Source organism: Helianthus annuus, chromosome 16, assembly GCF_002127325.2.
Source record: "Helianthus annuus cultivar XRQ/B chromosome 16, HanXRQr2.0-SUNRISE, whole genome shotgun sequence".
In the NCBI taxonomy this organism is placed as follows: Eukaryota; Viridiplantae; Streptophyta; class Magnoliopsida; order Asterales; family Asteraceae; genus Helianthus; species Helianthus annuus.
In genome coordinates, this window is record NC_035448.2 from 75,657,686 (window position 1) to 75,683,289 (window position 25,604).

The 25,604-nt window shown below is 38.7% G+C and overlaps 1 protein-coding gene and 1 non-coding gene across 3 annotated transcripts; both read left to right on the forward strand.

Annotated features, from left to right (window-relative positions):
- The first annotated feature begins 11,554 nt into the window (after nt 1-11,554).
- On the forward strand, nt 11,555-11,661 carry LOC118488518. The gene has a single exon (XR_004885061.1). It is a non-coding gene; the product is annotated as a small nucleolar RNA R71 (small nucleolar RNA).
- A 7,922-nt stretch (nt 11,662-19,583) lies between these two features.
- LOC110915111 lies at nt 19,584-22,955 on the forward strand. 2 transcript variants are annotated; one of them, XM_022159744.2, is made up of 4 exons: nt 19,584-19,730; nt 19,998-21,480; nt 21,957-22,609; nt 22,706-22,955. In XM_022159744.2, exons 2-4 carry the CDS (start codon nt 20,116-20,118, stop codon nt 22,851-22,853), a joined length of 2,166 nt encoding a protein of 721 aa, XP_022015436.1. In that variant the 5' UTR covers nt 19,584-19,730; nt 19,998-20,115; the 3' UTR covers nt 22,854-22,955. The 2 variants fall into 2 exon arrangements, with proteins under 2 accessions (XP_022015436.1, XP_022015437.1); XM_022159745.2 differs by having other exon boundaries at nt 19,621-19,754.
- The last annotated feature ends 2,649 nt before the right edge of the window (nt 22,956-25,604 follow it).

The window sequence follows — 25,604 nt, forward strand, 5'->3', positions numbered from 1 at the left end:
TGGATAATATCAAACCCTTGAAAATTTCATATCAAAATTCAACTTAAAAATGGTCGAAATAACCTTCGGATGTGGGTCCGCTTATTCAGACAGTAGATAGGTTCGCTTGAAAGTCACACAGGTCCGCTTTTATGACCATCTAGGTTCGCTTCAGTGTCACAATATTTGATTAGATCCGCTTCAGAGGTCCGCTTATTGAGTCATAGTCTGAGTAGATCCGCTCGAAAAAGCTAGGTCCGCTTGAACAAACAAGTTAGTTTCGCTCGAACGGACAGTTGGTTTCGCTCTAGATCCGCTCGAACGGACATCAAGTAGATCCGCTCGAACTTACATTTTAGGTTCGCTTATTCATACATTGAGCAGATTCGCTTATTCGGACACAAGCAGTTCCGCTTATTTGGTCCAATAGGAGACCGCTCATTCGGTCAAAATTGGTGGTCCGCTTATTTGTTCAAGAGAGTTTCGCTTATTAATACAATCTGATTTCGTCCAAGTGTCAAGATCATTTCACGACAATCGAGTGTCAGTGTATTTCAAATTACTTGATATGGTGTAAAACTGATTGAGTTTGTTTGATTGCTTTCAGGTGATTAAAGATGTTGAACAACGGTGAAGAGTTCTACAACACATTCTACAACACTTTCACTTCCGAATCAACAGATAGAAGATCTGAATTGAAAGAATATTCAAGAGAGATTTCAGAGAATTTGAAGTTTGAGAACATGTACGGTAGTCAGCAGAAGCCACCAAAGCTAATGAAAGTTGAAGATTATAACTGGTGGAAAAACATATTTGAAGGTTGGGTAAAAGCTTTTGCTCCTGAAAGCTGGTTAAAATTAGTGAGTGAATATAAAGCACCAGAGAAAGAAGGAGGAGAGTTAATAGATGAGAAAGATTTTACTGAAAAAGATATAAAAATGTTGTGGCTGAATATAGAATGATAACGTTGATCAAACAGTCAGTGAGAGAGGATATTATCTCGTTACTTGAACAAGAAAAAACGTCAAAGAGATTGTGGGAAGCGTTAGAGAAAAAGTGTGTTGGTAGTAATGAAATTGTCAAAAATAAAAAGAAATTGTTGCGTAAAGAATTTGATGTATTCAGTTGTATGAAAAATGAATTTGTTTGTAAAATGATCGAAAGATTTGGACATCTGAAAATGGAGCTGGCCAGATATGAAATTAAATACTCTGAAGAAGAGATGGTGGATAAATTGTTTGATTCATTGCCCAATGATCAAGAGTGGAAATACTTCGCACTAATGCTGAAAAATACAATCAAGCCAAACGATTTAAAAGTGAATTTGCTGATTGAAAAGCTTGAAAGTCATGAATTGGAGTTAAAAAGATCCAAAGTTAACAGTCTAGCTTATCAGCAGAATGTGGAGCTTTACTACAGAGGAAATATACCACAGGCTGGATCTCCAAAAACAGCGTTTTCTGCAGAAAGTTCAAACTCAGTGAACAATGAAAGTCTTCACAGTGGTTTTCACAGTGGATCTTCTTCAAACACCTCAGACCAATCTACTTCAAAGAATCTATTCCAGTGTAATATCGCAGTTGATTTGAAGAATGGGCAGAACTTCAGCGAAGAATCGGCGAAACAACAGATGGTTTTCTTGGCATCTGTACTTGAATCATACGAATGCCTCGTTGCAGGGAAGATTGGCAATACCAATTTGACGAAAGAAGATTATGATCAATTAGACCCTGAGGAGATGGAATTAATGGACATAAGATGGTGCATGGCCAGTGCGGTTCGTCGAGCACAGAGGTTCATGGAGATCACGGGGAGAAAGTCAATTGGTGGACCAACTACCAAACTGGGATATGATAAATCCAAAGTGACATGTTTCAAATGCAAACAAAAAGGTCACTTCAAGTGCGAGTGCAGAAATGCGTATGTTGCTGATGATTCTGAGAACCCGTTCAATGAAGATTATTACAAGAAAGCGATTTACCATCAGAACAAGTCTGAGCCACCAAGATTGAAACAGCCAGAAAAAAAATCAAGGGCTCTTGCAGTTATATATGATGATGAAGGGTACGATTGGAGTAAAGAGGTTCTACCGGAAAAAGATGCAGTTGGATATACATTTGTTGCAAATGATGATCATGATACCTGGTGGCGAAGAGACAGTGCGAGATGGGAGATTAGCAAGTTGAATGAACCATTTCAAAAAGCACAAAGAGCCAAGAGATGGAACCATTTCAAGAAGCACATGGATCCACAGGGTAATCCAGTAGTTGATCCGTCAAAAGTGGATTTTGATGCTGTAACCAATTTGTTTCCAAGTGAGCGTACTTTCAACACAAGAAGGCTTTCTGATAAAAGTTATCTGCCTGATCTGGAGAAGAAGATAAGAGAGGTTTTTGAAGCAAGTCTACCGAAGGTGGTAGAAATGAAGAAGAGAAAAGAAGAAGAATTGAAAAAGATGATTGAAGAAGTGAAGACTGTCACAAAGCTTGCTGTTGAAGAGGATCAAAAAGATGAGGAAGAACAGAAGAAGAAAGAAGGACTGGTGCTGAAAGAGATTGAAGAAAAGATTGAGAAGGTGAAGATTGTCAGTGATGATGGTGCTGATAACGAGAAGATACAAGAGATGAAACAGACAGAGGCAGCTGAGCACGCCGAGGTGTCAATCACTGAGGTAAATTCTCTAAAATCTTAAAATCAATTGAACAATGCAAGAAATGCATGGAAACATGTAGAGCTTGTAATGATAAAGATGAACTGATAAAAACAAAAGTTAATGAAATGAATAAGCTTGAAAATGTTTTAAAAATGAAATGTAAAGAAAGAATTAAAACAGAAGAAAGTTTAAAATTAAAAGTTGAGAAGTTAACACAGAAATGTCATGATCTTGAAGAAGAAAATAAGATTTTGAAAGAAAAATGTGCCGCAAAATGTGTTGATTGTGTTGAGAAAGAATCTAAGTTTCTTGAGTTACAAAAACAATATGATTCTTTAAAATGGTCGAGTCAGAGAGTACAAGAAGCTTATGATACTTTGAAGAGCCAAGTCAAAAGTTTTGATCAAAGACTGTCTGAATCTTTAACAACAAAAGAAATGTATGAACGAAAGTTTAAAGAAAAGAAAATTGAATTGAACAAGTGTGTTGATGAAATTGCTAATCTTAAACAAGTTTTGGCTGAAAAAGAAAAGATTGTTACAAAATTTCAAAGTTATCATAACTCTTCGTACATTCTCGAACGCATTTTCAATATCACACCAGATAACAAAGATACTGATAATTGCAAAAAGGGTATTGGTTCAGAATTTCATCAGGTACCACCACCATTGAGAAACAATTATACTTTTTATGATGAGGAAAAGGTGGCAAAGGGTTTGAACATAACTGACCAATTACCTGAAAGTATCGATGTGACTTACACCAAATCTGATGATGCTGATGATTCAGAGGTGGTAAGTAAGGTGGTTGATAGTGTTTTGAAAGATGAGTCTACAAAAGGTAAGTCTGAATCACAGGATGAAGATGAAGGAAATCTTTATGATGGTTATCTGAAAAACACAAAATCCGAGAAAAATTTGAATGATGATTCAAAGGGATTGGTTTATACCATGATTGGACCGGACAAATTATTCTTAGATATCGTATTCCCGATTCAGAATGTGATTTCAGAAAAGGTTGATAAAGTTTTCAAAATGGTTGAAATTGAAAAGTCTGAGATTCCAAAGTTTGCTGGTAAAGGTCATAAATCTTTTTATAACAAACCTGGTTCTAAGAAGAAAAACATGAAGGCTGGTTTGGGTTATAAAAGGAAACAGAATTGGAATCAAAGTAAACAACAAAATTTGCAACAAAAGATGAATTTTGTTCAAGGGAAAAGCTTGAAAGAAGAGGAAAAACTCAAATTTAGACAACAGTCTAATGAGGAGTTTGATGCTTTGAAAAAGAAACAATAACAGGCCAAGGATGTTTCAAAGAAAGTGTGTTTTAAGTGTGATCAAATTGGACATGTTGCATGAAAGTGTCCAAATCCAAAGCCTGTTGATGTTGCAAAACAGAAATCTGAGAGTGTGAAACCAAGGTCAACCAGATTTGATTCGAGACAAACTTGGAGGTTGTTTCAAATCGAAACTGGAAATCAAATCTGAAAAGGTTTGCTTCAAGACAGACCTAGAATTCTCACACACCCAGATTGAGAACAACACAGAGTTGGAGAACATTTGTTGATATGACAAAACCTCAAGAGTTTTGGAAACCTGAAAATATTGTTCAAAATCAAAAGGTTCAGAAAGGAACAAACTTTTACAAAAGGGGTACTCCGAAAGATCAAGTGTGGAGTGCTAAGAAACAAGTGTCGTCGGTAAAAGATGAACAGTTGAAATCAAAGCTGAAAAAGTTTTAAATGACAAAGAATTTCCAAAATTGAATGAAAATTATTGTGTTAAAATGCCTAAGGTCCAACAGACCTGGGCCAAATTGTTCAAATAATCAAATTGTTGAAATGTGCAGGTGCTCAACAAAGCTGAAGATTGTGAGAATGATAGTTGGAGCAGCCTGGCACCGGAAGAGGTTGCAGGACCCTGGTTTGGTTGAACAGGGAGTTTAGTTTGATTGTTGTTTGTACATAAATAAACAATATTTTCAAAACCCTAAAAACTTGAAAAATTAAAAACCAAAAATATGTTTGTTTTAGTTTTGTTTGAATAAATATTGATTGAATACGCCAAAACCCTCATGGCTGAACAAACATGATTACATTCATCAGATTGAAAAACGGTTTTCAAACTGTAAAAATCAATGTGTTGTAAATCATGGGGGTAATTACTGATTTTAGTATAATTCAGTGCATGATTAGCAGAACATGGATGGCAAGACAAAGCTATCAGTATCGTGTTGTCAAATTTCTTTTAATGGTTTTGCATTTTAGGGGGAGAAAAATTGTCAAAAAATACAAAAACATTAGAAAATTTGAAAAATACAAAAACATGATAAAATTCAAAATTTGAGTTTTGCGTAAAAAGAGGAAATGATAGAACATCAGTAGACAGTTACTGTACGCTAAAGAATTGTAATGTTTAAATAGTGTTAAACAGTCTCACTGATGATATGTCGATAGGTTTTTATACACTTAGTAAACTTTTTCGGGATATAAACCTAAATTCAAACTTGCTTATTTTTTGGGGAACACTACTTGAATATATAGGTAACCCCTGAAATCTCGTTTGAAAGGTCCCATATTCTGAGATACTAGGTCTTTATACTCAGTGATATCTGGGGTATTATTCCGGGACTTCTGCTGTATGGAAGTATTGACCTAGTCCCCGAATAATACTTTCTACAAATGCTTGAAATACAGCATCGCCCTCAGCAAGCTGATGAAACAATAAAATTGATAGTCGCTGCTGTTGTAATTAAAAGATCCTCTAAAGGGGACACACCGAAAAGTCGAAGCCGTCATCTCTCTGCGTATACGGAAGTATCGACCTGAGCTCTCACGGCCCTCGCATTTAACCCCTTACAGATATCATTTGTGGTATACTCACCTGTAAACTGAATATCTGGGATTCTGGATACGGGAGTATATTCAAGAGGTGGGACACATGAATGAGTTTAAGTTCTTAAAATATTTAAATCGTATCCTGAATTAGTTGAAATTTGTATGAAAATTTAAGTGGATCAGTATATTGACAATCGAGGTGAATTGTTTAATTCTTAAAGTGAAATTAAGCTCAACGGTACTTGTGACTTGTCAAAACTGATATGATCCTCTGTCGCATTCTCAAACAAAAATATTGTCTGTAAATATGTTTGTATATATTTCTTTACTGCTTTATATTTTCAGAAAATACAAAAAGATTTTGATTTCTGCTTTATTTTCGACAACCGATATTTGAAATGCTGAGTTTCAAAATCTTAGTAAGCTGATTGTGTTTCTGGTAATAAAGCAAGTTCATTAATTTGATACTTGAATTAAAATCAAAAATTTCAAAAACAGTTTGTGATATCTCTAAGGTCATTAACTTGAACTTGGACGATTAACTGTGAGGGAGTTGGATTCTTTAATGTTGCCATATCTATAAAGTATGTTGATAGGGGGAGTGGATTAGAGAATTTATTTGTTGGTTTTAAATGTTGTTACTTATATAGTGTTTGAGTGATTGCAGGATAAGAAAGATACTAGATTACGATCCCGGAAGCAAAGACTGAGGGGGAGTCTGAAGACAAGCTAAAAGTGAGGATGAGCTTGTAGCTGAAAAGAGAGGTGTTAATCCCTAAAAGCACGGAAGCTTGATGAGAGGGGGAACCAGCTGATAATGAAGCTGTTGATGATAGAGCCAGTGATGATATCCTGGTGAAAGAGTCAAAGTTATAAGCAGATTAAATAGAAAAAGTGATGGATGCTTACATTGTTACAATCTGATCGAGAAGGCAGAATGATCAAGACCGAAGAGGTGGCTGATGTGTGTCGGTGTGTATATAATTTAGATATATAATTAAGCCCTTTTTTACACCTTTAGCCAAGTTTTAAATTTATAAAACACGATATTTACTAACACTAAACACACATATGGGCAAGTGCACCCATCGTGGACGTAGTATAGTGTTGGTAAGATACCGAGGTCGTCCAAGGACACAAGAGCTTTTAGTACCGATTTATCCTCAACGTCTAATCAAATCAAAAAGTTAGAAAAATGTTTTTAAACTAAGAAAATAAAAACTAACTAAATGCTGAAAAATAAAAATAAAATAAAAACAGATAGACAAGATGAATCACTTGGATCCGACTCGTGTATTAGTATAACCTTTGATTATTTTCGCACTTTTGCACTTGTTTAAGAGATTATCTTAGTTATTGTAGTAGGCCCCTCTTTTGAAGGCGGCGTTACCCTCAACCCAGTAGTTTGAGTCAGCAAGGATACAATCCTAAAGGGTTGGATTATTGGAAGATAATGAATTAAGTTATTAATGCAAATTGTGGTAGGCCCCGCTTTTGGCGGTGACGTTACCCTCGGCTAAGTAGTCTGAGTCAGCAGGGATACAGTCCTAAATAGCCAGGTTATAGTATTAATAGTAGTTAACTTATGAGGGGGTCAAAGAGTTTGGATCCCCGCCATCCAATACCTATGGGCATTGAAGGAGATCCTACTAAATTTGACCCAGGTCCCTTGCAGGACCTCTAAACGCTGAACAAGGGCAAGACCCTTACCAAACCGTTCCCTTAACCCCCGACCAGGTAGCCAACATACCTCCATATAGACCGTGGATATATGAATGGTGAAAATCTTTTATTTTATATAGACAGTAAAATAATGCCAAGACACCACGGACAAACGATAAGGAAAGATCACCTTCAACATAAGCAACTAGTTATTAAAGTCATTAATACAAAACCAAATAAAAAGTGCAAAAGATTAAAAATAAAAAGTATTATACTAAACACTTGTCTTCACCAAGTGATGTAAGAGACTTAGGCAAACATGGCCTTGATTGTCAAGAACTCTTACTATCAATCTTGGATCCCGAGATGACTCACACACTCTACGATGGACAATGGATGATGGTGGTGGATGATGGTGTTATCGTGGTGGTGGGTGGTGGATGAAGTGTGAGAGAGGTGGTGTGCCAAGGGATGAGTTGGAATGAAACCAAGCACTCCTATTTATAGGCTGAACAGAAGGCTGGGCACGGCCCCGTGTCCGCTGGACACGCCCCCGTGCCCGTCTGACACTCTCTCTCTTCATTAATTGTAATTCGCAATTACAATTAATGCGCCTGCTAAACTTTCGCCACGCCCCCGTGCTCACTGGACACGGCCCCGTGGTGGGCAATAGAAGCTTCTACAGGTTTGTCTTTTCTGCTGCTTCTTGGGCACGGCCCCGTACTGGCTGAGCACGGGGCGTGTTCAGGCTTCTGTTTTCTCTTCTTCGCTTGGGAGGATGCCGTTGAGGGTTCGGGCAGTCTACTTTTATTCCTTTTCTTGTATTTATGTTAGAATTAGCTGTCTTTTTGCTTCTTTTGTGAATTTGAGCTCATTTCATCCTGAAAATACAAAAGGAAGACAAAAACACTCTTTTTCCAACATTAGTACTTAAAAAGGGTTAGTTTTATACCTTATTTGATGTAATTTATATGTTGCATTTTACACACATCAAATACCCCCACACTTGAACTTTTGCTTGTCCTCAAGCAAAACTCTTTAAATGTGGCTTACACTCCCAAATGGAATGGGTAGAAGAGAAGGTTTTTGGCTTGTCATAGAGTGTCGGGAATCCAAGATCTTTTTGGGTTTTATTTTTATTTATTTACAATCCTATTCGTTATGATTTATTTAGAACGTTTCATAGGATAAATTACTTATTTGGGCATAACATGCCTTTTTTTTTTAAATTTCATTTATATACAAGTTCACATACCTCACGGGAGAAATCACTCAACACTCGGCCGAAGGTGTATTTTTTTGTGAATCACTCGAGAGCGGCATGGAACTTACGTCTTCCATAGGCTTGCCAAGCAATCAATCCTCCTCCTTTTTAACTTTACACCTTTGTAAATATCAAGAGGACTTTTTGGGTGAAGGGTTAGGCTTGGGCTAAAGGTGGGTGGTTGGGTTAGTGGTTAGTAAAAGGGCGAAAAGCATAAAAAGCGTCGGTTTTCGTAACACATTTTGTTTTTAGTGACTTTTTATTTTGAAGTATTTCTCCAAACAAGCTTTTGTTTGTATAGCTTTGTTTGTTTTTAACTCCATCATCATTTTTTTTAGTCACATAAAAGAACGAGCTTGCGAAAAACCAAGCTTGTTACTAAAATAAAGGGTGAAAAAAAATAAAAAGGGTTTTTGGTGGGTAAAAAGGGTTTAGGGTAAAGAAACGAAAGGTTTAGGCTCAAAGGGGTTAACTAGGGGGATTTTGGGTAGGTGGTAAAAAAAATTGAAAAATAATGGTGTAGAAAGAAAAATGGTTAGTCCTAATGCCTCTATCATTTACTTACTTGGGTTTAAGTTGGTAAGGACCGGGAATGAATTGTCGTGGCAAGTTCTAGAGTTGTAAGAACCAAGCGGCTATTCACACAAGAAACGAAAAATGAGCATTTAGTCTAAAGATGTAAATTTGTATGCTCTATAAAGGCTCAAAACTCACTTTTGTGGGAATGGGTTTTTAATGTGATCAAGTATATATAATCAAATTTTAATTAGACTTGATATGCCGTTTCATAATTTTCTTATGTTGGTTCTTGTTATCACGACGCTCTCGGTTGGAAATTTTAAAAAAATATAACCTTATTAATCTTGGGATTCCTAACTTAAACTTCAGACAAGTAAAAAGAAAAAATGAAAAAAAAATTTTTTGAAAAAATTTGGGGTGTTTAGCGGTTCCAATAGAGTTTTGTGTAAGGCTTGTTGTTAGGACTTGCAAAATTTCAAAGTGTTAGCTTCCCCCCCCCCACACTTAAATTACACATTGTCCTCAATGTGTCCCAAAAATAAATTTTTAGGTTGACTGGATGTGTAATGTGGTGTTAAAAAGCAAAGATTTATGTTACTGGCAGTCTGGACACGGCCCCGTGGGGACCGGACACGGCCCCGTGGTCAGGTGCCAGTAACAGAAATTAAAGAAATGAGACAGAAGCCTGGACACGGGGGCGTGTCTGGTGAACACGGCCCGTGTCCAGTTACCTGAACTGGGCGTTTTTCTGCAGGTGGTTCAGCACGGGGCCGTGTTGGTTGAGCACGGCCCGTGTTGAGCCTTCTGTAATGGAGATTTGTGTCGGGTTGCTTCGTTCTTTGTGCATGGGGCCATTTTTCTCGTTCCCTTTTCATCCATTATCACCACGAGTGTGTTTTATTCCTGCAAATTAAAACTAAAAGATTAAACTAAACTAAGGATAGTTCCGCGGAATGCCTCCGTGGTGCGCCACGTTTATAAGGGTCCTTGGCTAGACCCAATGTGAGGTTATATATTTTCTGAGTGGGATGCTTGGCGTCCCATGTTACACAGTCGGAGAGCAGCATCCAAGCTCGAATCAATAACCTTCATGTAGTTGACCGGGTCGTCGTCCTCTATTCTCTTCCCAACTCCGAATTTTACTTCATCATCCCCATACCTCAAGGTGAGTGTCCCGTCATTCATATCTACCACCGCTTGTGCAGTGGCAAGAAATGGTCTCCCTAGTATGAGGGGGACCTCGGTGTCTTCCTCCATATCGAGTATGACAAAGTCGGCTGGATAGACGAATTTGCTTACCTTTACCAAGACATTTTCAATGACACCTTGTGGGAATTTGACGGATCGATCAGCGAGTTGTATGCTCATTTTTGTAGGACTCGTGGTTCCCAGGCCGAGTCTTTTAAACATTGATGAGGGCATGAGGTTAATGCTAGCCCCAAGGTCGGCTAGGGCATTACGAACGGGGGACTCCCCTATTGAGCAGGGAATCGTGAAGCTTCCAGGATCGATTTTCTTTTGGGGAAGTTTATTGAGTACGAGGGCAGAGCATTCTTCGCCTAAATTGACTAATTGCAAATTTTCAATTTTCTTTTTATGAGTGAGGAAGTCCCTCATGAACTTAGAGTATTTGGGCATTTGGGTTAGGACCTCAATAAAAGGAATATTGACATGCAATTGCTTTAATAGACTTTCGAACTTCGCGAATTGCTCATTGGTCTTCTGACGAATTAACCTACCGGGGTACGGAACTCGAGGAGCTTTGGTAGGCTCTGGTGACGGAGGGGAGTTCTTTTCCTGCAGAGGTGTGGGTGCCGTTTCTTCTGTTGGCGGCGGCGCTTCTACAGGCCCTACGGTGCGGTTTCGTAGTGTGATGAGGTGAACTTGCGCTTTTGGGTTTGTTTCGGTATTGCTAGGTAATGCGCCTTGCGGTCTCTCGGCAAAATTTTGAGCTATTTGATTTAATTGCTTTTCTATGTTTTGAATACTAGCTTGTTGATTTCTAAAATTTGATTCTAATTGTAGAAATCTTTCCGAGTTTTTCTTTTTAGTGTCGGAGATGAGGCGAGATACAGTATCTTCAAGCCTTTCTCGTCCACTTTGTTGTTGAGTGAAATTTTGTGGCTCATTTCTTGGTTGTTGAAAGTTTGTTCGTTGGGTTTGTTGGTTACTACTATTGCCGGGTTCTCTCCAACCAAGGTTTGGGTGGTTTCGCCATCCTTGGTTATAAGTTCCCGTTGGAGGACCCGACGGCCTAGGTCTATTATCAATGTAGTTTACCAATTCTTGTTGATCGTCCGTTTCTTTCATACAACTCCAATTTTCATGTGACCCACCACACCCTTCACAAGCCATAACCGAGACTGTTTTTGTCATTTCCAATTTTTTTATTTTTGAAGAAAGGGCCTCGATTTGGGCTTGTAAAGAAGTGCTTTCATCGACCTTATGGGCGCCCGGGGCAATAGATTTATTGCCTCGGGGGGTGTGCCATTGAAAATTGGTTTGAGCAATTTCCTCAATTTGGTTATATATTTCATGCGGGCGTCGATTACCTAAAAGTCCCCCGGAGCTAGAATCAAGTGTCTGCCTTGTATGTGGCAACAATCCATTATAGAAAGTGGATACTTGTTGCCATATCGCAAGGCCGTGATGTGGACACTTGCGTAATAACTCCTTGAACCTTTCCCAAGTTTCATATAAGGATTCCCCGTCCTCTTGTGAATATGTATTAATTTCAGTCATTAATTTAGCCGTTTTAGCGGGAGGGAAATACTTATATAGGAATTTTTGGGCTAGTTCATCCCAGGTGTTTACCGATCCAGCTGGGAGGGCGTTGAGCCAAGCTTTTGCTCGGTCTTTTAGTGAGAAAGGAAACATTCGGAGGCGGATGGCGTCATTTGATGCTCCGTTGATCCGAAAGGTATCACATATTTCTAAGAAATTAGTAATATGTAGATGAGGATTCTCGTCCGCAAGCCCATGGAGGGTTGCGGAGTTTTGGAGCATTTGTATCAAATGCGGCCGGAGTTCGAAGTTATTAGCTTCAACATTCGGAGCATTGATAGCGGCGCCTAAGTTACCTACGGTAGGTCGTAAATAATCCATGAGGGTACGTTGGTCCGCCATTGGAGGTGAATCACCCGAAACTTTCTCTTGGTTTTTAGCTTTTAATCTTTTTGAGAAAGCGTTCGGGTTCTTCTAGAGGTTCTTTTATGTCCTTATTAGAACTGGAGCTCATACACTATGTAAGATTGGCGTCGGGTTACAAGTCCTGCAATAGAAACAGAAAAGAATGCTGGTCAGAAGGTTCACCACGGCCCCTGTTCAGCGAACACGGCCCGTGGTCGGAGTTACAGTGATTGTTTTCCAGATCCCAGTTACTGGAAGTTGGACACGGCCCCGTGTTGCACCGACACGGCCCCGTGGTCAGCCTTCTGTAACTTGGAAAAATAAAAACTGCCAGTAACGATCCTGGGCACGACCCGTGTCCGACCAGGCACGGCCCGTGCTGAGCTCTGCAGAAGCTGAAAAACTAAGAAAATCCTAAAAAATTAAAAAGAAAAATAAAAATATGATTAGGCCGTTGATTCCTAACTTTCTTAAAATCCTTGTGTCCCCGGCAGCGGCGCCAAAAACTTGATGTGTGTCGGTGTGTATATAATTTAGATATATAATTAAGCCCTTTTTTACACCTTTAGCCAAGTTTTAAATTTATAAAACACGATATTTACTAACACTAAACACACATATGGGCAAGTGCACCCATCGTGGACGTAGTATAATGTTGGTAAGATATCGAGGTCGTCCAAGGACACAAGAGCTTTTAGTACCGGTTTATCCTCAACGTCTAATCAAATCAAAAAGTTAGAAAAATGTTTTTAAACTAAGAAAATAAAAACTAACTAAATGCTGAAAAATAAAAATAAAATAAAAACAGATAGACAAGATGAATCACTTGGATCCGACTCGTGCATTAGTATAACCTTTGATTATTTTCGCACTTTTGCACTTGTTTAAGAGATTATCTTAGTTATTGTAGTAGGCCCCTCTTTTGAAGGCGACGTTACCCTCAACCCAGTAGTTTGAGTCAGCAAGGATACAATCCTAAAGGGTTTGATTATTGGAAGATAATGAATTAAGTTATTAATGCAAATTGTGGTAGGCCCCGCTTTTGGCGGTGACGTTACCCTCGGCTAAGTAGTCTGAGTCAGCAGGGATACAGTCCTAAATAGCCGGGTTATAGTATTAATAGTAGTTAACTTATGAGGGGGTCAAAGAGTTTGGATCCCCGCCATCCAATACCTATGGGCATTGAAGGAGATCCTACTAAATTTGACCCAGGTCCCTTGCATGACCTCTAAACGCTGAACAAGGGCAAGACCCTTACCAAACCGTTCCCTTAACCCCCGACCAGGTAGCCAACATACCTCCATATAGACCGTGGAGATATGAATGGTGAAAATCTTTTATTTTATATAGACAGTAAAATAATGCCAAGACACCACGGACAAACGATATGGAAAGATCACCTTCAACATAAGCAACTAGTTATTAAAGTCATTAATACAAAACCAAATAAAAAGTGCAAAAGATTTTTAATAAAAAGTATTATACTAAACACTTGTCTTCACCAAGTGATGTAAGAGACTTAGGCAAACATGGCCTTGATTGTCAAGAACTCTTACTATCAATCTTGGATCCCGAGACGACTCACACACTCTACGATGGACAATGGATGATGGTGGTGGATGATGGTGTTATGGTGGTGGTGGGTGGTGGATGAAGTGTGAGAGAGGTGGTGTGCCAAGGGATGAGTTGGAATGAAACCAAGCACTCCTATTTATAGGCTGAACAGAAGGCTGGGCACGGCCCCGTGTCCGCTGGACACGCCCCCGTGCCCGTCTGACACTCTCTCTCTTCATTAATTGTAATTCGCAATTACAATTAATGCGCCTGCTGTACTTTCGCCACGCCCCCGTGCTCACTGGACATGGCCCCGTGGTGGGCAATAGAAGCTTCTACAGGTTTGTCTTTTTTGCTGCTTCTTGGGCACGGCCCCGTGCTGGCTGAGCACGGGGCGTGTTCAGGCTTCTGTTTTCTCTTCTTCGCTTGGGAGGATGCCGTTGAGGGTTCGGGCAGTCTACTTTTATTCCTTTTCTTGTATTTATGTTAGAATTAGCTGTCTTTTTGCTTCTTTTGTGAATTTGAGCTCATTTCATCCTGAAAATACAAAAGGAAGACAAAAACACTCTTTTTCCAACATTAGTACTTAAAAAGGGTTAGTTTTATACCTTATTTGATGTAATTTATATGTTGCATTTTACACACATCAGTGGCATAACAGAGAATAGTCACTGAAGACTTCGTCAATATCCGAGGGGGAGTCTGTTAGTGCATTACGTCTATTGACTTCGTCTTGTATCATGTAATAGTATAGGTTAGATTAGAATAATCAGTGCACGAGGTTCGAGAAACAAAATTAGGTGTTTAATCATGAGGTTCCGCTTATACGGACATGCCATATAAGCGAAACCATAGCATGTAGTTCCGCTTATATGGACATGCCATATAAACGAACCACAAGCTTATAGGTCCGCTTATACGGATGTCTCTATAAGCGAACCAGCCACTAGTATATATAGGTGCATGGTTGTTCATTTGGTAACGGTTCTGAAAATTGTAACGAAGTGCTGCCAATTTGCTTTCAGGTTGTAAACGATGTTAGATCAATAAAAGAAAGCATTATAATTAGTTTGAGTGTCTAATTCATTATTTCCGCCTCTGAATTGGATAAACAACTCTTCGGATTGACTCATTTGGGTTCAATATTGATCCTACAATGTTTTTGGATTAAAACATACCTTTTAATATAAATTATATATTTTCGTTGAAAATATATGGAGTTTGATAAATTATACGTTTCGAGATAAAACGTTTTTGATGAATATATGCTTTGGGGGAAAACAAAGGTATGGTTGGAACGGATTTGCTTGATCTCAAGAGAGTAAATAACAGCATAGGCTTATATTTCGGTGGGGATTTCAGGGGATTCGTACAACATCGTATATTAAATTTGTCATATTAGTAGGATATATATATATTGTACGTGAGGCAGACATCATATATGGTCTCAATATGGACCCTGCGCCAATGATGTCGTTTAATCGATTAAGTGATGCACGCGATGAATTGTTGGTAGATCTATCGGGTTGACAACCCCGTCGTGACCGGTCGCCTCGTGTCAAGTCAAACGACGAATTTAAATTCTGGTTATTGTCTAGCATTGATTATCCCTGCATGGTGAATATATAGTTCGTATTGTCTAGCTAAGATACGAGTCTGAACATTGACGCTATGAATTTAATATACACCTTAATGTCGAGCTTTAAAAATTTCGACGGATGACCCATGGATTTTATTAAGGAAATAAATGGACATTCTAAAAATTATATGGATGTTTTAAAATAAACACAAAATTAGAAGGTTTTCCTTTGGATCAAATTGTTTAAATTTGAATATGTGAACTCACCTTCCTTTGTGTTGACATTTGATTTTAAACGTGTTCTACAGGTACTTGAGTTCGGCTTCGGGAATCATGGCGTATCTTGTGTTTGATGATGCATGTTGTGTTACTAAATGTTGGACTAACTTTCTAAACTTTATGGGACGAATGTAATAAGATCCGCGAGGATCAAAGACACCTTAACTTATGTGGTTGTGTCGTGGTTTTTAAAATGTAATGTTTAATAACTTATGTTTTAAAATAAGTCAATATGTCCAACAAATAAGTGCATCATTCAACAAGATATAAATGGGCACCAACTTCCGTCACCACTACGTTTTAAATTCCGCTGCGACGTTTTTGGGGTGTGACATGAACTACTTACTCTTGATTACCGAAAAGAAAGATGGGAGTTGTTTCAAAGTAAAAATATTGCTGACGTCAGCTATCCTTGATACTGAAGGTAGTGTTGCGCCAGCCGGCGCAAGTGGTGTTGGTGAAGACTAGGCGCAAGTGGTATGGTTAGTTGACCTCGAACCATTGGAGGGGGAAAGTTGTTCAACACATCCTAACAAACAGCAGAGGACTTGAAGTTGTCCCCAACCTTAACATTCCAGTTGAGAACATAAACCTCACGTCATTAACCTCCAATGAACCTTCACCACTCTTTCCAGAAGAACCCCTTGCAGTAGACACCACAACCTTTTTACCCTCTGATTTTCCTTTCTTCCCAACCACCACTGACAACTCCTTATCCTTCTTTACTTCAGCCTCAACCCCTTAGTCCTAAGAAACCTCAATATCATCGCTAAGATCAACAAGATCAGTAGCAGATGACTGGCTTGGACCCCTCAAACGACGAGACGAATGACGAGTTGAAGGCTTAGAAGAGCTAACCTTGTTGAAACCTTTAACATTCGAAATGTTGACATATTTCCCTCCAGGAACCAACCTACCCTCCGCCGTTATAGCAATAGCATCTTCTCCCTCAACAGCTTCAGTGTCTCCGAGAACAATATCGGACGTATCGTCACACTTGATGAAATCAAGGGCAGGCATAACTATAATAAACAAACAAAAGTATAAGAAAACATGACCATACAAGAAAATAAAAATGTAAACGCAAAATAACATACCCCGATCACCCCTCATGAAGATAGGGTCTCGATCCGGCTTATCCCATAGAACACTCACACCAGTTGAGACTGAAGATGTTCAGGGAAAGGACGAAGTCGTGAAGGGCAACCCCTAAGGGCTCTTAACAACCCTTCATCTAGTTCAGACATAGAGGGTTCGAGTTCATTCAGAACGACATTAGGATGCCTCAAAACCATTTTAAACGGAACAACTGACTCGGAAACCCAGAAAAATCGGTCCTTCCAAGAACCGAGGGTAGTCACAAGCATTGAAATCAAAGAAACATCAATCCGAGACGTTTCAAACGTGAACCAGTCACCGTTTTTGGCCGATCGGAAAACCCTAGAAACCCCTTGAGGGTGCAACTGTCCAAAGGATACACGATAATACTCCAAAACGTTGAGGACAAAGATGCAAAAAAGGGTAAAGTAGATTAGAAAACTCAAAATGGCGACAGTACAAAGCAATGAAACCTGGTGGACATTGATCAATATATTTATCGCAACCTGACCGGATTGGCAGATGAATCAATACCCTAATGTTCACAAAAGAAATCGGCTTCCTCTTGTGTTAATCGAGCGTAACTTACTCCCACATCCTTCCTCGCACCCATTGCTCCGAAGGATGATCAAGGAAAATCAGAAAAAAGAAAAAAAATAAGAAACTAACCTGGACGACTGAACAAAGAGAATGGAGGAAATCTTGTTGTAGAAAGATGATAGTGAAAATGGTAGTTATGAATTTTGAATGACAAGTTAAAGAGATAATTAATAAGACCCAATGGTTATTATGACCTGGGAAAGAGAACCGCAACCTGAAAAACTGTCACAAGTTACATCAACTGTCTACTCAAATTCACATCTGAATTAACACCGCCTAAAACCTTGAAGAAGTAACCCTTCAAGCCTCCAAGCCTTTGAGCTACCAAAAATGTTGCACAAAAGTCAGAAGCACCCGAGATTACACCTCAAATACATCTGACTTGGGGGGCTGATGACGTGGGTAGCTCAAGCTTAATAAACTGGCTAGAATGCAATATAGCTTAAAGGGTTGAAAGGTAAAAGGGTTCGGAATTGACCAACTGTCGTGAACAGCAAAAAGCATGAGACAGTGCATGGTCACATCACACTTTATGTGTAAACTCCCCCACTCAGTCGCAAAAGGAGCATGTGGGAAGACACATCCTTTTACCCGTAGGTCCGAAGCCTTTAACCTACCAAAAAGGGCAAGCTTTCTACTGCAGCCATGGATCACTAGTCAAATGTTTCTTCTTATAGCCAGCCCTTTCTCTATAAATGACAACACATTGTCATTCAGCCGGCCACTCCGGAAATCTAACTTCTCGTCTCTAGAACTTGCTCCTTACATGTTCTATTCTTCACTTACTTTAATACAATCACATTGCACACAAACATTCTGGGTTGAATATCCTTCAATCCAGAATTCAAAGCAAGCAATAACAAAGTGATCAAACCTTACGTATTGCATACGTGGGGGGACCCCACGACTTGCGTTAGGCAAACCGAAACCCTTGAACCCTTTTGTCTAACCAGCCCAGTCACTAGCGTTGGTCTTATATTTGTTGTAGCAACATGCATTAAAACCTCTTACGTATACTACACACTATTTATATTGGATGTCAGCTAAAATATAAAATATCATTGAGGTTGGTGGTCCAGTGACAAGACAAAACTTTTTGATACACTTAAATGTGAGGTGTTAGGTTCAAATCTCATAAGGAGAGAAAAAAAAGCCTTAAAAAACTAAAATAACAAATAAATACATAATTTACCTTGCCAAATCATAAAGTTAATTTATCAAAGTAGTAAATTTGAAACAAGTATATTTATTTATATTTATATTTATATACACTACAAAATCACGAGGGGGAATAGTGTCAGCCAACTGCCTTACACTCTATCATTGGTCGATTTTTTTATTTAGCTTTGAAACCTTCAATTTCGCTAATATACGTGTTTAGCCCATCTGTTTTTAAAAAAAAAGTTTTCTTTTTATTGGTTAACTTTGTTTATATGCGTTTTTAGTCCATTTGCTTTAGCTTTGGTTGTGTACATGTTTAGTCTATCTACTTTTAATCTTTAAAGTAATTGATTGTCGCTTTTTGTATTTTACTTTTAAACCTTCAGTTTGCTAATATACGTGTTTAGCCCATTTGTTTTAGAAAAAAATAATTTGTTTTTATTGGTTAACTTTGTTTATATGCGTTTTTAGTCCATTTGCTTTAGCTTTGGTTGTGTACATGTTTAGTCCCTCTACTTTTAATCTTTAAAGTAATTGATTGTCACTTTTTTTGTTTTAAACCTTCAGTTCGCTAATATACGTGTTTAGCCCCTCTGTTTTAGAAAAAATAACTTGTTTTTATTGGTTAACTTTGTTTATATTCGTGTTTAGTCAATCTGCTTCAACTTTGGTAGTGTACATGTTTAGTCCATCTACTTTTATTCCTTTTTTAGTATTTCATCTTTTAGCCTTTTCCCCTTGCTGCCATAATGAATCAACCCTGGGGAATAGTGACCGTTAGCTATTGGTGGGCACCGATACTACTCTTGGATTTTAATAAAGTTACTTTATAATTCCTAAACTTTATTAAAACAAAAATTATTTGACACACATATTTTTATCTATGTCTCGATATTTTTATTGAGATCGTTTTACGAGTAGTATATATAAGTAACCGAAACATAGACCTGTATGTTATTAAACTGAGAAATATTTCGTTTACTGTCCCCGCAAAGCGACCGGAGCGGGACATAAACTAGTTTTACTACATTTTGATAGCTGCTAACAGAATGTTATACCATACATGTTATTCATATGGTACTTATTATTATTATTAATATTAATAATATATTTTTTACTGGGCCTTTTGTTTTTGTTTTTTTACCCTAAATGTAGCAACAAATTTATTTCAATTAGGAAAAAGATACAATCTTTTAGATTTAGTCAACATTTATCAAAGAAGCCTTCTCTATCCGGTCCAAATAATATTATAAACAAACCGGTCCACCCCCTTTATATATATGAGTCACATTTTCCTTTCTTCCTTTTTTTTATATGTAATCAGAAAAACCATCATCTTCATCACCGTCACAGCTTAAAGAAGAGAGCGGTGCAACGGCGACGTTTCATCGGCCGGCAACCCAAGTTTCGATTTCCGGTAATGGACTATTCTTCTTAATCTGTGAGTATTATTATTATGATTTTTCCTTCACCACTTTTTTAAATCGATTAGTTTTCTTTCGTTTTATATATGTATCGTTCTTTACTTGTTCATTGTAATTGTGGTGACTGGATTTTACTTAGGGTTTTAAGCTACCTAATCGCTAATTTCATCGATGTTGTTCGAGCTCAGCATTTTATGTCGTTGATTGTATTCTTGTAATTTGTGAAAAATTATGTCATTTTGCGTTATTCTTATTTTTAGGGTTTTGGAAAAGGGGATTGTGAGTTGATTGGCGTGTTGTGGAATTCTGCTGCAATTAGGGTTTGAATTGAAAGAGGGAAACCCTAAGTGTTGAAAATAGGGCGTTTGTTGAAGGATAATGTGTATACTGTGTGTGATTCAGAAGTGGTCAAGAAAGGTTGCTACCATGCTGCCATGGTTAGTGATTCCGTTGATTGCGCTGTGGCTGTTGTCGCAGTTCTTGCCGCCTGCGTTTCGTTTTGAAATCACCTCACCGCGCCTTGCTTGTGTTCTAGTGCTGTTGGCTACCCTATTTTGGTATGAGATTTTGATGCCACAGCTTTCGTCTTGGCGGGCTCGTCGGAATGCTAGGCTTAAAGAGAAGCAGAGACTTGAAGCCATTGAAATGCAGAAGATTAGAAAAACTGCAACTAGGCGGTGCAGGAATTGTAAGACTCCTTATCGGGATCAAAACCCTTCTGGGGGTAAGTTCATGTGCTCTTACTGTGGGCATTCGTCGAAACGACCTCTGTTTGATCCGTCTATATCTCCTGGTCTAGAGCAGTCAGGGTTAAAGGATTTGGTTGGGAAAGTTTGGTCTGATAATAATTGGATATGTGGTCAAGATTGGCTTGAGAATGGTGGTTATTGGGTAAACGGGTCGTTTACTGGCAAGTCTAGTTATGGGAAGAAGAACAGTGGTGGCTTTTTTAATAGTGGAAATGATCACTTCTTTTCCTTTCTTCTTGTTTTTGTTTGCAAGAGTTTAGCTGCTGTTTTCCTGGGTATTATGTGGCTTTTTAGAAAACTTTTTAGAGTTAGCTTTTCTGAAGATGAAGATTCAGGTGATACAGACATCAATGGTTTAGCTAAAAAAGGTGAGAATGGAGTGAATTGTAATGAAACTAGAAGTGAGAAAGCCCGCAGGAAAGCTGAAGAAAAAAGACAAGCTAGATTAGAAAGAGAGCAATTAGAGGAAGAGGAAAGGAAACAAAGGGAGGAGGTTGCTCGTTTGGTAGAAGAACGTAGAAAAATAAGAGATGAAATCGATAAGAAAACCAAGGCTTTGACTCGTGACAAAAATGAAGCTGAGAGAAAACGACAAGATAGAAAAAAAGAGAGAGACAGGGGATCTAGTAAAAGTAACTCTGACGTAGAAGAACTTGAAAAAAGAGCAAGTAAAGAAATCGAAAGGAAACTAAAAGGTGATGCTGATTCTCGTGAACAACATAAATCCAAAGTTGTGACGACAAATAGTTATAACAAAGGAAGTGTTGGTGCACGATACTTGGATCGTATGAGGGGTAATATTTTCCCATCTTCTCGAACAATCGCCGGTGGTTTTTTTGGGAAAGGTGTAAATGCAAAAGCAAATACTAGCAACGCAAGAGAACATAAATCTAGTGCTTATTTGGATCATGCCAATAAGAGAGATTTTGCTCATCCTGAACGTGCACCTGGGAAATTAAATGCTCGTGCTGATGATCAAAGCCAGATTCGTCCAGTAAGTGTTATTATTATGCTTTCTTTTCTTTAAACTAATGGTTCTACCATTGTCACTGCTTGTTTTACTAGGATACATAGTAACTCACTCATCAAACTGTTTATAGTAGTTACTAGACGTGACAAAATGGTTGGTTATTTTATTTTATTTTATATTTTTTTTAATCCAATGATCAACAAATACTTTCTGTGTATGCTATTTTGTGAACAAGCTATGTTTTAAACATTTAATGGCGTTTACAAAAACAATACCATTGCAACTTTGAATAGAACGATTTTATGAGGTTGTTTTGTATTACAAAAAGGGTTTGAGAAACTTTCAACCTGTTCAACGTACTTGTCAGTATTTATATTTTGACCCATTTGACATAAAACACAACCTAAATTGACCTATTGATAGATCAATGGGTCGAAATTGCATTCTTTACCAACTGCAAAATATCTTTCTGATTTCTTGCTCTGGAATGACACACGCAGGTGATTTTTGAGTCCCAACCTTGTCCACCACCCAAAAGATCATGGCAGCAGTTATTCGGTGGTTCATCACCTGCTGTTTCATCCACAAGCACGAATGTCATAAGCAGACCAATTCCAAATGAAAATCCTCAAACAGAATCTCAGAGTTCAATTGTGACTCAAGGATTTGATAACCCTATTTCATATGGGTTACCATTTCCTCCATTACATGTGGACTCCACTACTAACACAGATTCTCAGTTTTCATCTGAACGTGTACACAGAGAGACGGAGATATATGAAGACCCATGTTTTGTTGCTGACCCTGTAGCAGACTCATTTGACAAAATCCCAATAGATCTTGGTTTTTTAGCTGATGTTGGGACATGTGATGAAAAGCGTTTTGTTTCTCCAAGGACTCCGGAAAATACTAAACTGCCCGTGAATGACAAGGGATGGCAGATGTGGGACAGTTCTTTATGTCCAGATGCTCTTGGCTTAGTTGCTGGGAATCAAAATTGGTATTCACCTAAAAAAACTACTACTAGCGATGATCCATGGGCATTGAGAACTCCTTACGGGTCTATTCCAAGTTGTTTACCGGAGAATGAATTGGGTTATGGATCTGCATTTAATCATCCGTTTCAGCCAACTAATGACAGTGTTTGGGCCAAGTAAGTGTCAACTTGATATCTTATAGAAGTAAATACCTTTTTTTTTTGTAAATATAAATAAATAATATATATTGTGTTTGTTTCTTAATTTGACAGAAAAGAGAAGGGTGGTGCACCAGTTTTTGTTGAAGGGACAGGAAGCAGCACATCAGGCTTATTAGGTCCTGGTGATGGGCTTTACTCCCCTCCACTCCAGATGTACAGTACCTTTGGTCATATGAATGACAAAGAAAAACAAGGATAATATTTAGAAAACAAAAGAATATTATAGACTTCAATATAACTTCTCTTCTGAAGAGAAATGCAGGGGAAAATTTCGAATATATCTACTACAAATCTCAATTCTCATGCTTTTTCACCATAGTTTTCTCTAATCTGTTTGATAGAAGATCATTTTGAGAGTCGGCTTCAACTCACTGGCGGTGTTTTCCGTCTAGTTAGGCCGGCTGTGATGAAAGTTATGGACCAAACCGCCATTCACAGTTTTGGAGAAACATCAAACCAAACCGGCTGACTTGGGTTGGTTGGCTGGACCAACCAAATTCAAATTTAATGCTTTGTTCAGTTTGAACCTCTTTCTTTAAATCGGATTTTTTAGTTTTTAAAATATAAAAGATGTTTCATTAATGTAATACTTATACCGCGGTCAGGCATTCACTCAGTTTTTATATATCATGAGTAGCGAGATTGAACCATTTGAAAGTGACCCATCCAATCCCTCGGTTTCAAAACATGATAATTATGTATATAGTTATAAAAAGAAGTTTCCACTGCCAGACTGTTTCTTAAATAGGGTAGGCAAAAGCAATGTTCTGAATAGTGTCAAAAGAAACTTGGTAGTTGAGTACTCTTTTTAGCATGAAGCTGTTTGATTGAATGAAATACAATAATTATTGTTGGATTATGTGTGCACGTGTGAGCATACTTTGTCAAATGTATAAGAGATCCAAGGAATCTTGTGTATTTAGGTTCGTATCATGTGACATTTGGACGGTTGTCGATCCGATATGGAAACTTATTATTAATTTTTTTTCTATTCGAGTTTTTAGGGGTGTTCGGGATTACTTATCAACTTCTCATTTTCTCATTTTCAAAGCATCAAAACTCTTTTTCAACACATTATCCAAACATCATTTTATAAAAAAAAAAAAAAAACTCTTTTATAAAAATTATTAGTCAATAAGGAGCTTGCAAATAGAATCCCAAACATACATACCTTTCCAACCATAAGTAACCCTTAACCACTCTTGGGATTAGTGTCAGTAAGTATCGGTGGTGATATCATATGAGAATTAGGATCATCATAAAAAGAGCAAAATTAGGGTCCGTGCGCCTGTAGGGATACATACATAGACATAATTAGAGATATGTATGATATGGCTAAAACTAGGGTCAGCTCAAGCTCCAACGTTCTGCGACTCATATCCTCAAACCGTAGTTGTGTAGTCCCCATAGTGTGAGGGATGTTAAGGGTCTAAAATTAGCATAGTGTATTATAGGGACCATCGAAATGGCTCGTTCAGCGCTGTAGAGGTGAAAGTAGCAAACGGTGCGGTCTGTGGGGTCGTAGAAAATGTTGCAGCAGCAATAGGGATCGTTATGCGGGTGCCATCCTGGAGTACCTTTCTGTGGTGTGGGTAAGTCCTAAGAGGAAGCGATAGGCATGCTGATGCAATGGACGTCGGTCTCCACAGGAGAGAAGGAGCAATCATCATCGGTCGTGGGTGCAAAAACAAACGTCTCAACCAATAAGGGGATCGTCAGGTGTAGGTACTGGGTCAGATATAAGAGGTGCAATGTCTGGTAAACCAAAAGGAAACAGGGTTATGATCAATCAGGAGTGCAGGATCAGCCGGTGCAACATCAAGTTGTCCCAGAAAGGTGCAGATTCTAGCTCAGGGGCAGTCTCCGGGTCATGTGACGGTGTGGCGCCTCGAGTAAGTGATAGTGCAGCAGCCATAATGGCGTCGTCGTCTGTGTCAGTAGTAGAAGGTTGCAATCCGGCCATCTATAAGGCTGTAAATGTCACAGACTCAGAGGAGTCTGAAATCGTGTGTATTCCAGTCGCAAAGGATAGCCTGATAACAGAGGTCTCAAATGTGAAATTTGTAATAACGTTCTCGTCTATCTTTCCATCACCATGGATGTCATCAGGAGGACCATCAATAGTCATGTCGACGTCATCGGCTATTCGTCGAGTAGCCACCCTTTGGAAGGAAAGGTCCACATGATGCGTATCGTCGAGGTTCGAAACCATGGTGTGTTCACCATCGGGGTGACCAGTGATGAAGTGGTCATGGACTGAAACAAGAGTAATAGGAGGATTCTTGTCGGAGAAGCCTTCAGCAAGGATAAATCATCCCAAAATCTGGTAGCGCGGACTGTTTTAAGTCGTCCTTGCCCTTGGTCAGCATATCAGGATCACTCTCAGTGTCTGACGTAAATATCTCCGGCGCAAGTGCAGTCTCATCATTTGTGGTGGTGGCCATAGGGTCATCAATGCTTGACAACCCGCTTTTTGATCAAGGCGACATGTGTATCGGTACATGGTAGTCATAGTATGTATTTCCATAGCAATTACTATCAGTTAGCATATGCAAACAATTTCCACATATGCACGTTTATCAAAAATTAGCAATTAAGCATGTATGTGAGAACAATGTAAGCAAGTAATCATCCTAGTCTTCCCTAGACTATCCCACCCAGTCTCTTAGACTGAACTCCCTAGTCTCTCAGACTAACTCCCTTGTCTCTAAGACCAACTCCCTTGTCTCTAAGACCAACTCCCTGGTCTCTAAGACCAACTTCCCCAGTCTCTAGGACTAAATCCCTTGTCTCTAAGACCAAACCTCCCAGTCTCTAAGACTAAATTTTTCCACAGCCTCTAAGACTGAACCTCCCCAATCTCTCAGATTGAACCCCTCAGTCTCTAAGACTGAACCTCCCCAGCCTCTAAGGCTGAACCTCCCTCAATCTCTAAGATTTGAATCCCTCA